At 34.2% G+C, this 17830-nt stretch overlaps 1 protein-coding gene across 1 annotated transcript in view; it reads right to left on the bottom strand.

Moving 5' to 3' along the window:
* Positions 1-17830, bottom strand: part of LOC132701695 (hemicentin-1-like) — a 579646-nt gene that overhangs the window by 113087 nt on the left and 448729 nt on the right. Inside the window, exon 3 of the mRNA XM_060669811.1 lies at positions 9759-9940. Coding sequence (XP_060525794.1) covers positions 9759-9940 — 182 coding nt within the window. The remainder of the gene's footprint in view (positions 1-9758; positions 9941-17830) is intronic.

The raw sequence follows: 17830 nt of genomic DNA, 5'->3' as shown, positions 1-17830 counted from the left end.
GAGATTTTACTTAAAAAAACTGAGTAAAGTTTTTTTTTCTCTTCTTTTTTTGAAACTAAGATTCCATTTCTTACGGAATGAAAAAAACAATTATTTTAGAAATATCGTTTAATTTGCCAAAAACCCTCACGTGATAGAAATAAATGATTTTGATTTTTGAAATCAGCCTACCAAAATTTTATAAAATCAGTTTTTAAAATTAATACATCTGTCAAAAAGTTTAATTTTGTAGACCTGTGTAATTATTGCAGCTAGCAAAATGTTAGTCATTGTAGAAAGTGAGAACACAAAGTTTCTGCAACAGGTCATTGGAAGATCTCTTCAACCCCAGATCGGATTACATGTAATTTGTTTCTTGGAAGTCCCGTTTCATCCCGGATCCTTAATTTCCGCCAAGGGACGTAACACACCCTCCGATTGGGCCCGCTCTTCAATTTTTTAGATAGGCATCGCTAACAGGATTAAGAGGTCCTTTTAGTCCCTTGTCGTTTCTTGAGCCGTAAATTATTTGTGGAATTTCCCGATCGAGTTCGCACGAAAATTTCCCTTTGGCTTTGTAATTTGCCCGCGGCGACAAATTTTAATATCGATTTTACGAAGACGGACATTCTAGTCATCGCAAGATGTTCAGGATGACGTTGCGTTCCATAGAAACTGCGCTAAAGATCCCAAATATTTAGTTCGATGTCGTATTGGCGCAAAATTATGTTTGCTCTATACAGGATGTCCCGAAATTAGTGGACCACACTATAACAGCATGATCCACGTCTAAGAATGTCCAAAATAAGCGTTCTATAACCTCATGGAAACTAACCAAAACTAACATTTTCAAAACAATTGAATCCTATTTAACGTTTATCTCGAAAGTGGGAAACACCAATCAGTGTCACTGCTGGGTGCAGCGACACTGGGATAGTGGCTGAGAGCTTGGAGGACCTACAACCTATAGCTAACGCCATAAACCAAATAGGAAAGCAATATAGGCTAATTATAAATAGCAGCAAAACGAAATTTTGATTATTAGAAGATAATATCATGCTCAAGAGAACCTTCTTGTGGAAAAGGTGCATACTCAGTCGCCAAGCAACTGTGATAGTGACCACAAAGTCGAAATCTTATGACACGAACCGCATTTGCGAAGTTCAGCAAGTAGTTCGGCAAAAGTATGAAACTGAGAGACAATTGTTGAACATAGTCAAGCAACGAAAGTTTGTTTTGGTTATGCGATTAGGGGATCTCGATATTCAGTTGTTAAGCTTATACTTACCAAGATCGAATGTAGAAGTGGCTTGGAAGGAAACAACACCATCGCGTAACATAGTAAATTGACGTCAGTAACTGATTCTGACACGCGTTTGGCACAAGAAGAAGTAAAAAAGTTTGAATAAGCACCCAACATTGTTCTACCTTACCACGGAGTCTTATTTTTCAATGGAAAGAGTTGATACCGCACCCAAAGCTCTCTAGCTGCACTACTGCTAGATTCAGCTAGATCCTTCTGAGAGACGGTTGATCCGTGTGAATGGTTAAGAGTACTAGAATCTTCGAGAGTATAAGGACCAACCGCAGGTAGGATAGGAATAAGAATACAAACCACTTCATCTTCCTTTCGGTTCATATCGTAAGTAAATAATTTTTACGCATTCCAGTTGTAAATTTCCAACAAGGCATATTTTTTTTATTGAAAACCGGACGGAACAACCGAATAACAAAAATATGTAAATCCGAATTTGCTTCCCAAAACAAGCTGATTTCGCGAGATTAAACAGAATTCAGACCTGTCTAATCAATTATGTATAATTCCTTTTGGACTCTATAATAAAATCGGCTCAATTCGGCCTCGGAGAACCGCGAGAGAGAAAAACTTGAAAAATATTGAAATTAATTCCGAAACTCTGCGTAAACTGTCGAAGTCGGCTTACGGTCTAATTTTTTTTCTGTTTCGGGTTTTCGAATGTGATATTACCGACGGCGAAAATTCGTTCGATATCCTTGGCCGTCCATTGCTTTCGACCTCATTTATCGTGTTTATATTTTTCTAGAATTCGTGCGCGTAAATGTCAAAACCAAAAACCGAAAACTCGCTTGCGTAGATTTGGAAATATTGGCAATAAAATGTTTTTTTTTTTTTCATAGTAAAAATGCTATACTGCTAACCGTTGCAGAGAATACGAGCAATCATTAGCACTATAGATACTGTGGTGAGTCTGTGGTCGGTTAACCTCCGTATTCGTCCCGCAACCTTGGTATGGTCTTTTTTCGTGTGACTCTGTTCACGCCAGTGTGGAGGCCGGATGGACCCGGATGGTCCGCGGTTAAAGCGGGGGGAGACCGGATTTTTTTGGTATCGGTCAAAGAATAAATGTTGGTTATATTTTTTTACGTCTTGGTCTGTGACCAAAAGAAAAAATCCTCGACGGAAGTCCGTAATGGGCGAATGTCCTAAGTTGATTTGTCCACTTTAAGGAAAAACAAAAAGAAGAAGAAAAGAAGATGCTGAGGTTTGACAATTTTTAAAAAATGTCACGCACTGTAATAGGAGCAAAATTAAAATTTTATCAAAAACATTTGAATATTTTATGAAAAATAACCAAATGGACCACGTAAAAGGAACGGAGTTAAAGTTAATGGCAGAAAATTTTAAAAATTTTGGAATTGTTGTTGAATATTGAATGTTAATTTGTTTTCTTTACAATTAGAATTAGAACTAGAAAAACGCAGTAGTCGTGTCCATGTGAGATATTTTTTAAAGAAACTTCTTGACGTTTCTTCTTCTTCACATCTTAAGGAAAACTGATTTGCATTTTACTCTGCTTATATATTGTTTGGAGTCTAGTTGCTGAATCCAAAATTTAAACATCGTTTTTTTTGTCTAATAATTTCCAAACTAGATATATTAAGCATTCGTTCCATTGCAAAATACACTTCACCACAACCTTTCAAACACAATGAGTTCGAAAACAACCCCACTTGCCACTGTTGTCCTTCGTTACAATGAAAATATCACCGACCATATATAAAAAATTCTTAAGAAATAAAACGTCAAAACCACTACCACCAGAATTGCTTTACAGTTCGCAGGGTTCACATATATTTTTTTTATAATTCTCCCTTTTCCGAAAAATAAATACAACTTTCTAATTTGATGTGTTGAAGCCTTTGGTCTTAACAAAAAACTTTTCTTTAGAAAATCCTTCTTCGCTTACAATATGGACGGTTAATAGTCTCTACCCTTTGACAGACCTTCCATTAAGGCTTAGCGCGCATTGAATATAATTTTGTCTTGCCATATTTTTGGTACTACAATACTTTCATTAATCCACGTCTCATCAATATAAATGATTTTCTTCTGCTCTTATCGGGATTGCTTTATACGTCTCAACAGCAGACAATTTCATCACTTTCTAGTAAAATTGCAGTTATACATTTGCGAGCAAGAATTCATATTTTTTAAAGAGCTCCATAAAGGTATAAAAGTTTTCTAGTTTTCAAAGAAATAAAAGTGGGCATTACTTTTTTAAAATTAAAAGAGTAAATATTTCTTCGAATTACACTTTAATGTCTTCATCAAAAACAAGATTAAAATTTTACATTGGTTAACAAAACGGCACTCGATGGAAAATCTTGAAAATCTGTAGCTTGCAACAGCTAATCGAAACAATTTTGATGGAAGCTGCATCCTTCCGTTAAACCGAAACGCGACGTTCGGATCGGCGAGCGTCCTAAAGGCGAAAACTGCATCATGATTTCCTGGGATTCGAAGAAATTGGACTTAATTGCATTAGATAAATACTAAGCCGCATTTATCTATCTATCTATATATCTATCTATCTACATAAAAATCTAAATATATCTATATCTGAGTGAACGCTGGCAATTTTCTGAAAAATTGTACAATTTTGTTGTAAATAAAATGACCGACTATCCAATCTGAGAAAATGTGAAATCGACAAAAAAAAACTTTAGTACAAAAGTTTCTTGAATGGACTTAAACTTCTTAAGAACATGACTGTTGTGAATACAGGTTGAATAGTTACCGGTACAAAATTTCCTATTTTAAATACAATCTGCATAGTGATTAATCTTTTTAAATGTCACCCTCTGAATATTATGACATATATTAATAGGGGTTATAAAAATTATAATTAACAAAGGTTAAAATCATAACATTTTTGGCAATAAAATAAATTACATTAGTTGTTGTATCAAAACGATGGTCGGTCAAAACGGTTATTTTAGACTTCTGGTAAGGCTTGACAATACTGTAGCATATTACTGACTTAATTTGCTTTAACAGGATGAGGTAGCGCAAACTTCAATCTTTAATTTGGCTAAATATAGAATTTTAAGAAATATCTATACTTCCGCAATGACGTTTATGTGAAATAAATTCCCGCTATTCGCACTATTATATATCATCATCATGAAACGCACTATCTGGATATATGTCACTAGTACAGCTTTACCATAACATTATTTTAAATGAAATGGCCCCATTTATTTTTACTGCAAATTTTTCTTTTTGTTGTAAAACAATTCAAGCAATTCATGTATTTTAATATAATACAAAAAAATATCTCAAATCTAATATTTACAAATCTTCTGGACTCCTTCTGGTTCTTGCTGAAGTTTCGCCAATCATCCTGCTGGCTTCTTCAGAGCTTAACTGAAACTGGGTCGTATTCTATTCTGTATCTGCTTATATATTGTTTGAGGCGGGTGAAGCTACATACTGGTGAAAGACTTGACTTATAGATTTTCTGTAGGTTGTAGGATTTTTCGTTGGCAGAAGATTTGATTGCATGCAAGAATTTTATCAAATAATATTTGATGTCCGGTTTCGTGATTTTGTTCGACAACTGCTGATGAGTTTACTTGTAGTAGTATTAAAGCTATTTCATGTATTTTTAGCTTAGTTGATATTTTTCTTCCGGTCTATCCAATGTATTCTTTGCATCGAATGGATTTTTGAACAAGTGGTAAATCTAGTTTTGACGTTATATGTCTTAAGAACTTTTGATATGTGTTCAGTAATATTTGATTGCAAGCAAAGACAATAATGGCAAGTGTGGGGTTGTTTTTGGACTACTTGTCTTTCTAAGGTTCTGGTGAAGTGTATTTTGCGTTGGAACGCTTAATATCTCTAATGTGGGAATTATTAGAGAGAAGGGCAGATGAAAGGTGTTTTATTTCTAATAAACCACCGATCAGAACATTTGTAAATAGTATTGCGGTAGCCTGTGAAAGAAACATTTCGGTAATATTTGTTTTTCGTTAGATATTTCACATGTCTTATCTGCATTAATGTAGGCGTAAGAATTTATAATAAAACAAGAACAAAATGACCCTTTCTAAAATTACATTTTCGGAAGCTCTGAAATTTTATTGCGGATGACCTAGTTTTGGTATATAAGTTAGCTTGACCAATTCGTTCGGCTTAACCGAAAAACCGCAACTTACACAAAAGTAATCGTTCCCTATTGCATAATTCCGATATAAACTCCCCCATTTCTTGGCCCGGACAAAGTTCAGCACACCCTGACTTATATCTGTGTCAATCTGTTACGATTAGAATCCAATTTGGCGTGAGACAAAGACGGACGATAACTTCCATCTACATCTTATTTGGCCGAGTCTAACGAAGCGAATTTATTACCCGACGGTCTTGAACAAACTTTATGCGAAAGTGCTACTAATTCCGACTATCCTGCCAAGCGACGAGATTGAGGACACTCGCATTAAGTCATTGGATTAGCGGAAGCAGATTCTAATGTTTCAGAGTATTGATGATGAAAACAATAGCAATATTTCACTTACAATATCGACCGAATTAATTTATGTCATTATTATTATTTTTGAAAATTTGAGTACAATAATTGCTTTATCTTTGCTTTCAGTCTAATTTTCCAATATTTTTTTCAAAATCTGATACTACCAAAAGAATTACTTAGCTGCTATTTTAACCCACAAAGAGCTGAAATTTTGGTTGTAGTCGACAAAAATTATCTGGACTTATTTAGATAACCCAACTGACATTTAGGGCTTAACCTTAAGATTTATAACAGTTTAATAGTTCTATAACAAAGTTTTCTGCTACTTTATATAAATAAGATCTTTGGTGCTGGTAAGAACATATTTTTTGAAAACCTTATGGACAAACCGTTGTTTTTTCAGCCACGATGTTTGCGTCCTAGGTCTATTTTACACTCCATTTTTTCCATAATATTGTAGTAGTACTTGTCTTTTAAAAATGTTTAAAACTTATTCGATGCATATGTTCGTAATGTTATCTATTATTTCGGGAGCCTGCAACTTTCAAAGTAGCAGTCGTATTGTAATGGGAATATTTAAGTGTCTGCTGGTCAAGATTATTTGCATATTCCTAAAGACTTGTTTGGATTGATCTATTCTAATCCTATCCTCGGAGGTTAGTTCCTGTTTGTCTTTCCAGTGGCAGTCAAAATACTTGTATGTAGACACACGCTTCACTACTTCATTTTTAATGGTCAAATTGAAGAGCCATATTGAGTCTGATACCCATGGATTCGCTATGGTGACTGCGGCTAACAGTTCTTGCAGATTTGTTATCTAAGGTTAATGCTTTTCAACCCGCCGATTCCTACCCCAGCTTGTTTGTCGTCCAGAGCTTCACTAAATATTCTCTCTGAATTTAAGTTGACTGCCGCTGTTTGGCCCCAATATTGATTTGCAATAATATGAATATCACTTCCATTTCTTTATCTTTCTTTATTGTGCCCCACGAAACCCCCTACACTAACATCCAAACAGTGCTGGACAAGAACCTGTATACTGAATAGTGTCTCTCTCGTTCCAAATCCTCTTCACATTTTCGTAATGATTTAAAAAAATTTTAAAACATGGCTGATAGTTTATATAGTCTTTACATTACTGGTTTTGGTTATTAAGTAATTTTACTATTAAGTCAAGTTTAGAACATTTAAAAAGTTATAATCATAAAGTTAAAGATATTTTGAATATATTCAACCAATTCTTTTAACTTTTCCCTGTTGATGTTGACATAGTATTTTGCTCATTCATTAATACGTGATGGCCTTGCTTTTTAGTTTCCGATCTTACCGATCTTACCACACTCTATTACGTCGCAGCTTGGATAGCCATTTGTCTTCTGCATCTGTTATCTAAAAACTTCTTGAACTAAAAGATGCCCAAGACCCGCACCAAAAACCTTTATTCTTGATAACTTTTTAAGAATGTACTGAGTGCGTTGTTAATTTGTAAACAACTGGAAATTGAGTTTTCCCTATAATCATAATTGAAAATAAATAGAAAGCTGCGTTTAAGTTGTTGTATGGGCAGCTAAAACTATTGTATTTAAAGTTTTCACATATTGTACAGGGTGCTCGGGATATTCTGTGGTATATTCAAAAATGTATTACGTGTCTTTGCAAGTTTTTTCAAAAATTTTTGTTTTTTTTTTTTTGATTATTCTGGTTTCAAGACCAAAATTGTTTTCTCGAGAACTATTGAGCCGATCCGATATTGAAACTTTTGCTTCAGGCATTTTTTCGAATATATACAGGGTTTGTCAATTATTGACAAAAATTGTTCTTTTACGGTGGAAATAAGTGTAAAACGTGGGTAATTGACTGCACGAGATATTTGATGAAATCCATATGGCAATCGCTTTTTCTCATGTTCAGTCTAGTCGCGATGACGTCATTGCGTATTAAGTTGCTGCATAGTATCAGAAAAAAAATATTTTCTCGGAAACCATGCACCGAAAATGTAGATCCAGGGTTATGGCCTCTACTTCATCTTTTGAATTATATACAGAGTGTGTCGTTTATGGGCAAAAGAACTCAAAAATCTTGACAACTTCTGCTTTTGTGGGTAAATTATTGGCTGTTAATAAATAACGGCAAAAGATGGGTTAATTTCTTGTAAACAATAACGTAAACTGTATCGAGAAAGCGTTTCAGGCTTTGTCTGTCTATTTTGTCTATCATACAGGGTACGCGAGATCATTGGAAAAATATTTTATATCGCAATTAGCAAGAAAAATTTTAATATTTAAAAAAGTTTGCCCTGACTTTTAATTTCGGTGAGACGAGAAAGTCACTTTATACAGGGTGCATGCACGATAAAATTATAACGATTTTGCGAAAGTTCCATAGTGACTGTGAAAAATGAAGCAAATGCATCGAACATGTCATGTGGGGAGCTAATAAAAATTATATCGTATAGTTTTAGTATAGTTAGCATAGTTAGTTAGCATTTAGGTTGTACCTAGGTATCTCTGGTATTTTATTACCTATTTCATTCCATTTTCCATACGTTCTCATTTGTTTTGTATAAAAACAGCATCAAGAATCAGCTTAATTGACTTTAATTAGAATCTAGTCAAGATCGACTTTTTCTAGATGCATTGTATCTAAAACGGCATCAAAATTGTTGATATCAGCATAAACTTTAATTTTCTCTTCCAAAAAACAACCTTAAGAAACCAGCAGATATCAGTTTAACACCGACATCTCTGGGTCAAATACTTGCTGATTTCGATTAGATTCTTTTTTGCCACTAATTTTACCGAAATCTACAATAAACCTGCGCATTGAACATAAAACTTCTCAATGGTTGGTTTTGATTCTTGATTTAGAGTAGATTCCAAGCAAAGACAACTATTTGACTATTGACTATTCCACAAAAGAATGGTCTGAGTCACATGTCGCCCCCTTTTCCACTTTGACATAATGGGTTTGTAGAATTGTCGCATTGTTATGACCTAATCGATGATTAGTGCGAGGTTGGTGGTGTCCGTTTATATTTGTGTATGTTTCAATGCTGGTAAAATATATTTAATAGTTTGAAGCTGAACCAACGCAACATCCTTCTTTGTGCCGTGGGTTGAAATCCCTTATTAAGAAACTCTCTTTTCTATTTCCTATAGAACGTTTTTCTATAAATTCATCTTTTGCTAGTTTTGTTGCTTTTGCATCAGGTGCATGCTACATTGATTTCATTGTAAATATTTGATCTTTTTTTCAATTATATTGTTTATTTTCATATTATTCTTACTTCCATATAAGCTTTTATTTACTCGTTCTTAGGAACGTCAATAACAAAATCTGTGCTAATAACATTTTTGAGGTTTTATGGCTTTGTTGAATAGTAGTATAGTAGTGCCGGTTCGGGTATATTCGGGTGTGTTCGGGTATGTTCGGGTGTGTTCGGGTTGCCGCGGGAACATTTTGAATCTTCGGGTATGTTCGGGTTGGCGCATGCGTTCTCATTCGGGCTTTCGCGGAAACTCCTCGTCGGCCGCATGCTCAAGATAAAGCGTATTCGGCTATGTTCGGAGTAACTCGCATATGCAGAAGAGAAGGGGAAGTTTGTGAAGGGGTATGTTTAATAAATACCGGTACGTAAACAGAAACTTCTTAAGACTGAAGCGAAGTTGACCTGTTTAATAATAAATATGAACAACCAGGACTTTTGTGTAATGGAAGACGGTACTATTATACTTTGAATGATTCAAAATGCTAGCTTTTGTTAAAATACTTCATCGCGATATAAATAAAATTTGTTTTTAAAGTCTATGCATTTTTCTTTTCTACCCTGGCCAGATCTACCTTTGTTTTTTGGCTCGGTATTCCTGGATAGCTCACTAGAGGTTTTGTAATTACTATAATGGCTGGCTGGTTCAAAACTTTGGCAACAACCGAATTAGTACTTTTTTAGATCTGCGACATATTATTTAAAAAAATATATTGACTCACCGTCCTGTCCCCAGGATGTTTCACTCTGCAGTTCAGCATGGCGGACTGACCCACAACGGCGGTTACATTTTTGGGGCCGACGTCATCGAAATAGGGTCTCAAGACCGGCTTTCCAGGCGACGAAGGCCTCGTGGGCGGCCCTTCTCCCGATTCCACGGACTTTCCCAACAAACTCGATGATCCTGAAACGAATAAGTTTTGTAATTGGATTGAACTTTCTTCATTAAATAATAAACGACGGGCAAAAAGCGAGCAGACAATTTTCAAAGTTTGATGGGACAACCAGAGTATATAAACAACGTAGTCTCCAGAAAGATTAACACATTCTTCATACCTCCTAATCTTGTTATTAGATGAAACGTCGAGCTTTCTCGATTCTGTCAAATCTTTGTCCACCACGCCGATCTTTAAGGGAAAAAGACACTGCGTTAAAGACATTTTTTAAGAAACTTATATGTGGGGAAATTAATATTTGAAAAAGTTGGTCGACAATAAAGAGCAATCAGAGTATAGTCAACAGACTTTTTGATCCTATTAATTTAAATATTTATTTGAGTACAGTTATTGAAAACATTTCCGAAATCAATGAAAAAAATAACTTTATAACAATAATCTTTACAATAATTGCAATTTTCTTTTAAGCTTTCAACAATAACAGAAGTAAATAAGGTGCTTAATGGTATTAAAGCAAATGCAACTGGCCTGGATGACGTATCACCGTTAATGCTAAATTACTGTATACAATATATCGATAAATATATTACACATATTACATACATTACATATATTGTTCGAGCGTATGATAAGAAAATGAGTACCGTTCTTGTGCTGTTAGATTTCTTGAAGGCTTTCGAAGCAATCAATCATCAACTTCTAATATCAAATATTATGGATTTTCTAATGAATCTTTTACTCTTATGTCAACGTATCTGAATAATAGAAAGCAAATAATATCCTCAACTGATAAATTTTCGGCTCAGGCGCAAAAACTCTCGGGGGTGCCACAGGGGTCCGTTTTAGGTCCTCTGTTATTTAGTGTCTATACTTCGGACATTCTAAAATCATTAACTTTATGTAAAATTGCAGCGTTTGCTCATGATACACAAATTTATTATTGTTTTGACGAATAGGATATTTTTGAGGTATAACAGAACATAAATCACAAACTTTGAGTGAACTCTCCAAAAGTTAAACTCCATAAAATCTTCCATATCAGTGTTTGTTAATAAAAATAAGAGCAATGGGATCAAAAATTCTTTACATATTTCAATTGACGGAACAGTACTGAACTTCGAAAGTAATCCGAATAACTTGGGTATTGAATTGAATATTTAAAAAGCATATTTCAAATGGCATATACTGCATTAAAAATATTATGCAGTAATAAGTTAAAGAAAAGGTCGCGCGAGTCCCTCGTCCAATCAAATTTTAATTGTTGTAATTTTGTATATAGTTTTTGTTTAGATAATGAAGGTGAGCGTGTGAACATAGGATTCAAAACATTCATAACCACGTGTAACGCGGTAAAATATTATGACCTGGTAAATTTTAATAGTAAATATTAGAAAGAATTACTGCATCAGTTTGTTGTAGAGATTTTTTTCTGTTTTTTTTTCACTTTTTCTCATGCATTTGTTATAACCATGCTTTAAAAATTCGTAGCTGGGATAGGGCATCATAATCAATTTCGTTTTTAATTTTGTTGTGTACTATTGTGTCAGTCACTGTGTTATCTTAGTATCTGAAATAAAAGTCGTTTATTATTTTTTTATGTGTTATTATTATTATAATTAAGTATTTAATTCGTATGTACACTAATAGTCAAAAACAGTGAGTCTGATGTTTGTTACTTTCGTGTGTGATGGGAAAAAAGATGGATTCTTATAAGGGGTGTTTTTTTTTCGATGTATAGAACTTCAAGTTGCATTAAAACAACGATGGATTATTCGATTGACATGAATTGTATTTATCCGAAAGATAATCTTGTGGCATTACATTTTAAATATGAATTCTGGCATATGACCGCCACGGCTGGCGCAGATGTAGTTCAATCTGGACGTCCAATTTTCGATGACTTTTTCCAACATTTTTGGCCGTATATCGGCAATAACACGGCGAATGTTGTCTTCCAAATGGTCAAGCATTTGTGGCTTATCTGCATAGACCAATGACTTTACATAGCCCCACAGAAAGTAGTCTAGCGGTGTTAAATCACAAGATCTTGGAGGCCAATTTACAGGTCCAAAACGTGAAATTAGGCGGTCACCAAACGTGTCTTTCAATAAATCGATTGTGGCACGAGCTGTGTGACATGTTGCGCCGTCTTGTTGAAACCACATCTCCTGGACGTCATGGTTATTCAATTCAGGAATGAAACAGTTAGTAATCATAGCTCTATACTGATCACCATTGACTGTAACGTTCTGGCCATCATCGTTTTTGAAGAAGTACTGACCACCAGCCCATAAAGCGCACCAAACAGTCAGTTTTTCTGGATGTAACTGTGTTTCGACATACACTTCAGGATTAGCTTCTCTCCAAATGCGGCAGTTTTGTTTGTTGACGTAGCCATTCAACCAGAAGTGCGCTTCATCGCTAAACAAAATTCGCTTATGTAAATCGGGAACAACGGCAATCTCGTTTTGGGCTCATGCGATGAATCTACGCGTTACTTGATGATCGTTTGGCTTAAATTCTTCCACGAGTTGGGCCTTCCTCAATGCTACGCTCTACAGCAGCAATAGCGTCTTCTGTACGCACCGTACGACGTCTCTGGGGATGCGAGTTATCAATAAAATAAAATTGCACTATTTGCAAGCGTTGTTCAGGCGTGAGTCTATCCATGATGAATTGCCAAACCAAACTGAGAATAAATCACTTGACAGCTATTAGATCGGTCGCCATCTTGAACAGTAATGCCAACTTAAATTTCTATACATCGAAAAAAAACACCCATTATAAAACGTTTGCCAAACAACACAGCAAAACCTTTATTTTTATTTATCCACAACACACAGATTGAAAATTTAGAATGATTCACTTCAATATCAGAAGCTTGGCACAACACTTTTTGAGTGAAAATTATTTTAAATACACATTATTTTTCTTCAATCATCAATACAGTTATTTGGTCTGCGACTACTTTTTTCCGAAATATAAAACACAAATGACCATTTTCCTATTGCGGTCGTGTTTTCAATAAAAAAAATGGCAACATAAAATAAAAATAATGATGTAAAAACTTATACGAATTAATATTACTTAAACTGAAATTACAAAAGATAAAATGGTATAATATTTATAGCGATCGTGCTCGTGATACAATTCGATGTAAGCAAGAAATAACAGCTCTTCTGCAGCATTGTGAGAATGCGGAATACGTAGATGAAATAGAGACAGATGACAATAAAAGCCATACTGATACCATTCACATTTCAAACAATTTTATTGTGCACTACAGTAGTATTGGCGGGAAATATGCAGCAAATACAATGTGTTTACATGAAACGAATATGTTCGCGGTACAACAGTTTATTAAATATTGAAAACCAAAGAAAACCAATGGAATGTGATAACATAAGAAGTGAAACTGTGAAACAGGCGACTGATGAAATATTACGAGTATTTCCATATTTATCCTGACCATCTGAATATTGGTATAATCAAGCGCACGTACAAAGAAGGAGACAAAACTAAAATATTGTCCCATCTCGCTGTTGTCAGCATTTTCAAAAATAGTTGAAAAAATAATAAAAATACGAATACGAACAGTGTGGGTATAGACAGAAAAGATCGACCCAGGACACAATTTGTGATCTTTCAGAGCGGATTTACGATACATTAGATTCGATACAGAATAGGATATTCGTATTTTTAGATAAGATCTATCTATTTATAATCTACTGCATAGTTTTCTCGCTATTAGCACACTGATGTAGATGGGTCGGTCTAGCAAAGGTGCAGAGATGGTTAGCTGTAAATCGGGGCACTGTACTTGGGAGGCTGTTTATATTATATTATTATATTATAATTATGGGGGCGGTTTTTTGGGTCCATTTTGAAATGAAAACTTCATATGAACATCTGTCCTAAGGGTCTTAACTTTAATATTATTTGTTCATAGACACTCAGTGGCGCGCCACTGATTTAAAAATAATGACATTTGCATTCATTTATGAGCAGATTTGATCTGTTAACTATTTTTTAGTCCGTCGCACGGTTTTAAAAATAAAAACTAATTTCTCTTCCTGCTATTGTTAGGACCATGCAGAGAAGAAGTTTTTATTTTTTTATGAGAAAAAAGTACATGCGATTGAAAAAAATGCAGAAATGAAATTTCTTTAGAAATGATTGGAGATTGTAGTAGTAATTTTTATTTTAAGAAAAGCAGTGGCGTACCATCAATGTCGGCGAAAATAAACAGTTGAAATTCCGTACGTCCGCAACTGGTGTATTTAAAAAAAAATGTGCTACACTAAATTATGCCTATTGATACATAGTAAGTGTGTGCAAAATATAATTAAAATATCTCAAGTGGTACTACAGATATTAAGAGAATATATTTTATTTTTAAAAACTTGACCACCCTGTATCTCAAAAGTGAGACGTTTAGGTTCTTTTTAGAATGGACCAAAAAATCGCCCCAAGAATTGTTGACATTCAGTTAGAAAACACCTTGTATATAATACAATTAATAAAAAAAAAATTGTGCTGACAAAATTGCATAGACAGCGATTTCGTGATGGTTGTGTTGTGGTTTTGGTGTGTGGATAAGACTCGATATCATTTAAGTCATACAGTAATGATTTATCGAATCTTGGTCCGCTGAAGATAGAAGACGATACAGACATTTTAGAAGCCGAATTCGTAAGGTATCTGGGAATAATTATTGACCGGCATCTCAAATGCTACTATACGGGGTGGTTCAACGAGATTCCGCATGTGTCTCTAGCATCGACTTCTGTGCCTGTATATTGGATATATATTTAGCGATGCCATTGACATCTCCAATTTACGTGTATATAGTGATACTGGCAACGGTCACTTCGACTTCCAGAATTTATCGTGTATATTGGAAACATTTTTTCGGGTTATGTGGACTTAACTATAAAAAATTGTTTCGGCATAACTTAACAATGAATATTAGAAGTAATATCTAGCCGGGCAGAATTTGGCTTACAAAAAATTCGGAAAATTAACATTAATATCTGAAGCGAAAAATATCAAGGTTAATTTAAGTTTATCATTTTTTGAAATTTGTGTTAATATTCGGAAAAAAGTAACTAGTTGCATAATCGTCGAAAAAAATTAGGTTTTGTAGTACAAGTTTTATCACAAACATAATCTCACGTCATAGATGCGCGTTTCAGCACCCAAGTTGACATCTTCAATGAAAGATTTTTGATTTTCTCCTGAAGACGGAAATTTGGTTGGCGCAACTCGTGACCATGTATGACCATACATTTTTTTTCAAATTCTCTTGGGTATTCGGGCTCTCGAAAACAAATAAATATCTATTAACGTTTCGATCTTAATTTCGATATTTTTCAAAATATTGTTATTTTGTACATATATTAATATATATTATATATTTAAAATAAACATAATTCGTCAGCCAATATTTTATGCGGATTTTAATCGCATGCAAAGCAGATACGGATATTTGTTATTAACAAATATATTGGATGATTTAATTTTGTAATTAATTGATTTTTGTTTTTTTTTTTTGGATTTCTATAATTTCATAAAGTTCTTTTTTTTTGGTGTTATGTTCTGTTAGTAGGAAAAATAGTAGGAAAAATAAGATAGCTGATGATTCGATAGTTGATGGTGGCAGAAAAACTTTCAAAGATCTGATGAATTTCTGGTTAATATCCGTACCTATAATCTCGTGCACATCTTAGTCTCCGTTTTCCTGGGTTATTTAAACCGTTTAAATCATAATATATTTTGCTGATTTTGATTGCCATTTTGTATAAACCGGTTCTATTTGATGAAAAAATCCACTCACAAGCATTTACATATGCTTCTGCGAATTTTTAGATGTTTGTTTGTATTATTTTTATTAATGGTTAATTATTATTATTACATTTTTGTTCTGAATTCAAAAGAAAATTTGTTTGAGGCATGCTGGGCTCGTTCATAATATTTTGGGCGCTAGTATCTGGAGTTTTGCGATTGCTCGTTCTTTATCAATTACCTTGTATTACCTATATAAGAATACCGATAAAAGAAATTATACTGAAGCGTCGTCTCTATGTCAGGCACGACACATATCCGCCCGCTCTCCTATATGACATCCGGCACAAATTTTCTGACGAAACTAGAAACTACGCACGCCAATCAACACTGGGTCAAAAATATCCCTTTGTTATTTAAATTCGTAACGTAGTAATTTAGTTAACCCGACGATCATTTGTATAGCAATTCTTTTTCAGTGCCGCGACCCTCGAATTTTATTAGTTTCTCACATGTCGAAAGCAATTTCCTTTAGGGTACTATTTTTTTTTTAGAATTGTTCGGATTCCATCAGCGGCGGTCCTGATAATGTCCTTCGTGCACGAAATAATTTTAGGGTTGACAGGGGGCGTTTTGTCTCGCAAAAAATATATTTATATTTCGCGTATAATCGAGCACTGGCGATTCTACGAAATTGGAATGTTCAACACGACAATTTCTTAGTAATTTTGTCTGAGTTGTGTGAAATTGGGTTTTTTTAAAAGCATTTCTTTATTTTTCTAAATCAATGAGGTAATATATAGCAGAGTATTCTCTAAAGGATTTTTGATCCTCACCACAAGAAAGCGATCTAGATCTCCGTGGAGTTTATGCTCATGTTACCACCGAGCGTAGTTTCCGCTAGTTCTACGTAATTCTCTGCTTTACTGTTAGCAAGAAAATTTTATACTACTTGATGAATATATATATAATAGAGAAAATATCCGCAGTTAATTCAGAAACACGTATCTTATTCTTTGTTTTCGAAAGCTTATGATAATGTACCCATTAGCAGGCTCTCGGAAGTATTGCAAAGCACCTCCATTAGTCAAACTCTGATAAATTCTATCAGAAACCTTTATAATAACTCCACTTCAAAAATAAAAACAAGACATAAACCGAAAAAAAGAGGGCGTCCAAAAAAACATGACACGAGGGAGTTTGCAAAGCGATGAGCTCGAGAAACTTAGACACTGGCCAATGGGAGGACCGAAGACAAAGGAGGCTAGATATCGGACAACATCGTCGCACGTTTTAAATCGAAGATATACATATATTTTCAAAATTTGGAAAATTGGTTTCTTTATTATAGTAACCAAACAGCTTAGGCAAATTTTGCTGGTGTGTTGAGACGTATGGATAAGTCTAGCACTCATAGTAGTGGATAAGCAAAGCCGGATTCAGAGCAGCAATCCTGACATAACCTCAAACCTTGATTCCGTGCTGAAATATGAACTTTCAAATTTCTCATTTTTACTAAATTTGCAATTAAAATGGGCATAGCTCTCGATTAATTTTATTTATAAATCGGCTGAAAAATGTCTAAAGTCTGTTCATAGATATAAAAAACTGACTAACTGATACGAATTAAGGAAAGACCCGGGCAAGCTGTAGGAATGAAATATGGCCGAACAGGTGCTTACTTTGCTTATAATTTAATTGTTTGGTGTTTTGTTAGGAAAGATACTAAACAATATTTATTTATTTATGGATGTAATTTTGTTTAAATCTAAAGTAAAATTTCAAATTAATTTTATTATCTACTTAAATTATTTAAAATTGTTTACATAATATATCAGTATCACTATCGCTATCATCGCCTGTTCTAATAATTACTTGTTCTATATTATTTACAATATGGATATAGGATTGTTTTGCTTTTTCTATATGTTTGACAGAATTTTCCCAACTTCGGTTTCTATAAGTTCGAGAACATTGGAGTTAACACGGGGAAAAACATTGTTACGACGAGTAGCAGATTTCATTTGGTGCCAAACATGTTCAATGGGATTAAATATACAGTGGAAGAATTAAAACTCTATGCCCTATATTTTTTGCATAATTATCACCTTTTG

This window comes from Cylas formicarius, unplaced genomic scaffold (assembly GCF_029955315.1).
Source record: "Cylas formicarius isolate icCylForm1 unplaced genomic scaffold, icCylForm1.1 PGA_scaffold_5__7_contigs__length_24384050, whole genome shotgun sequence".
Classification (NCBI taxonomy): Eukaryota; Metazoa; Arthropoda; class Insecta; order Coleoptera; family Brentidae; genus Cylas; species Cylas formicarius.
This window is presented reverse-complemented; position numbering and strand designations above follow the sequence as displayed.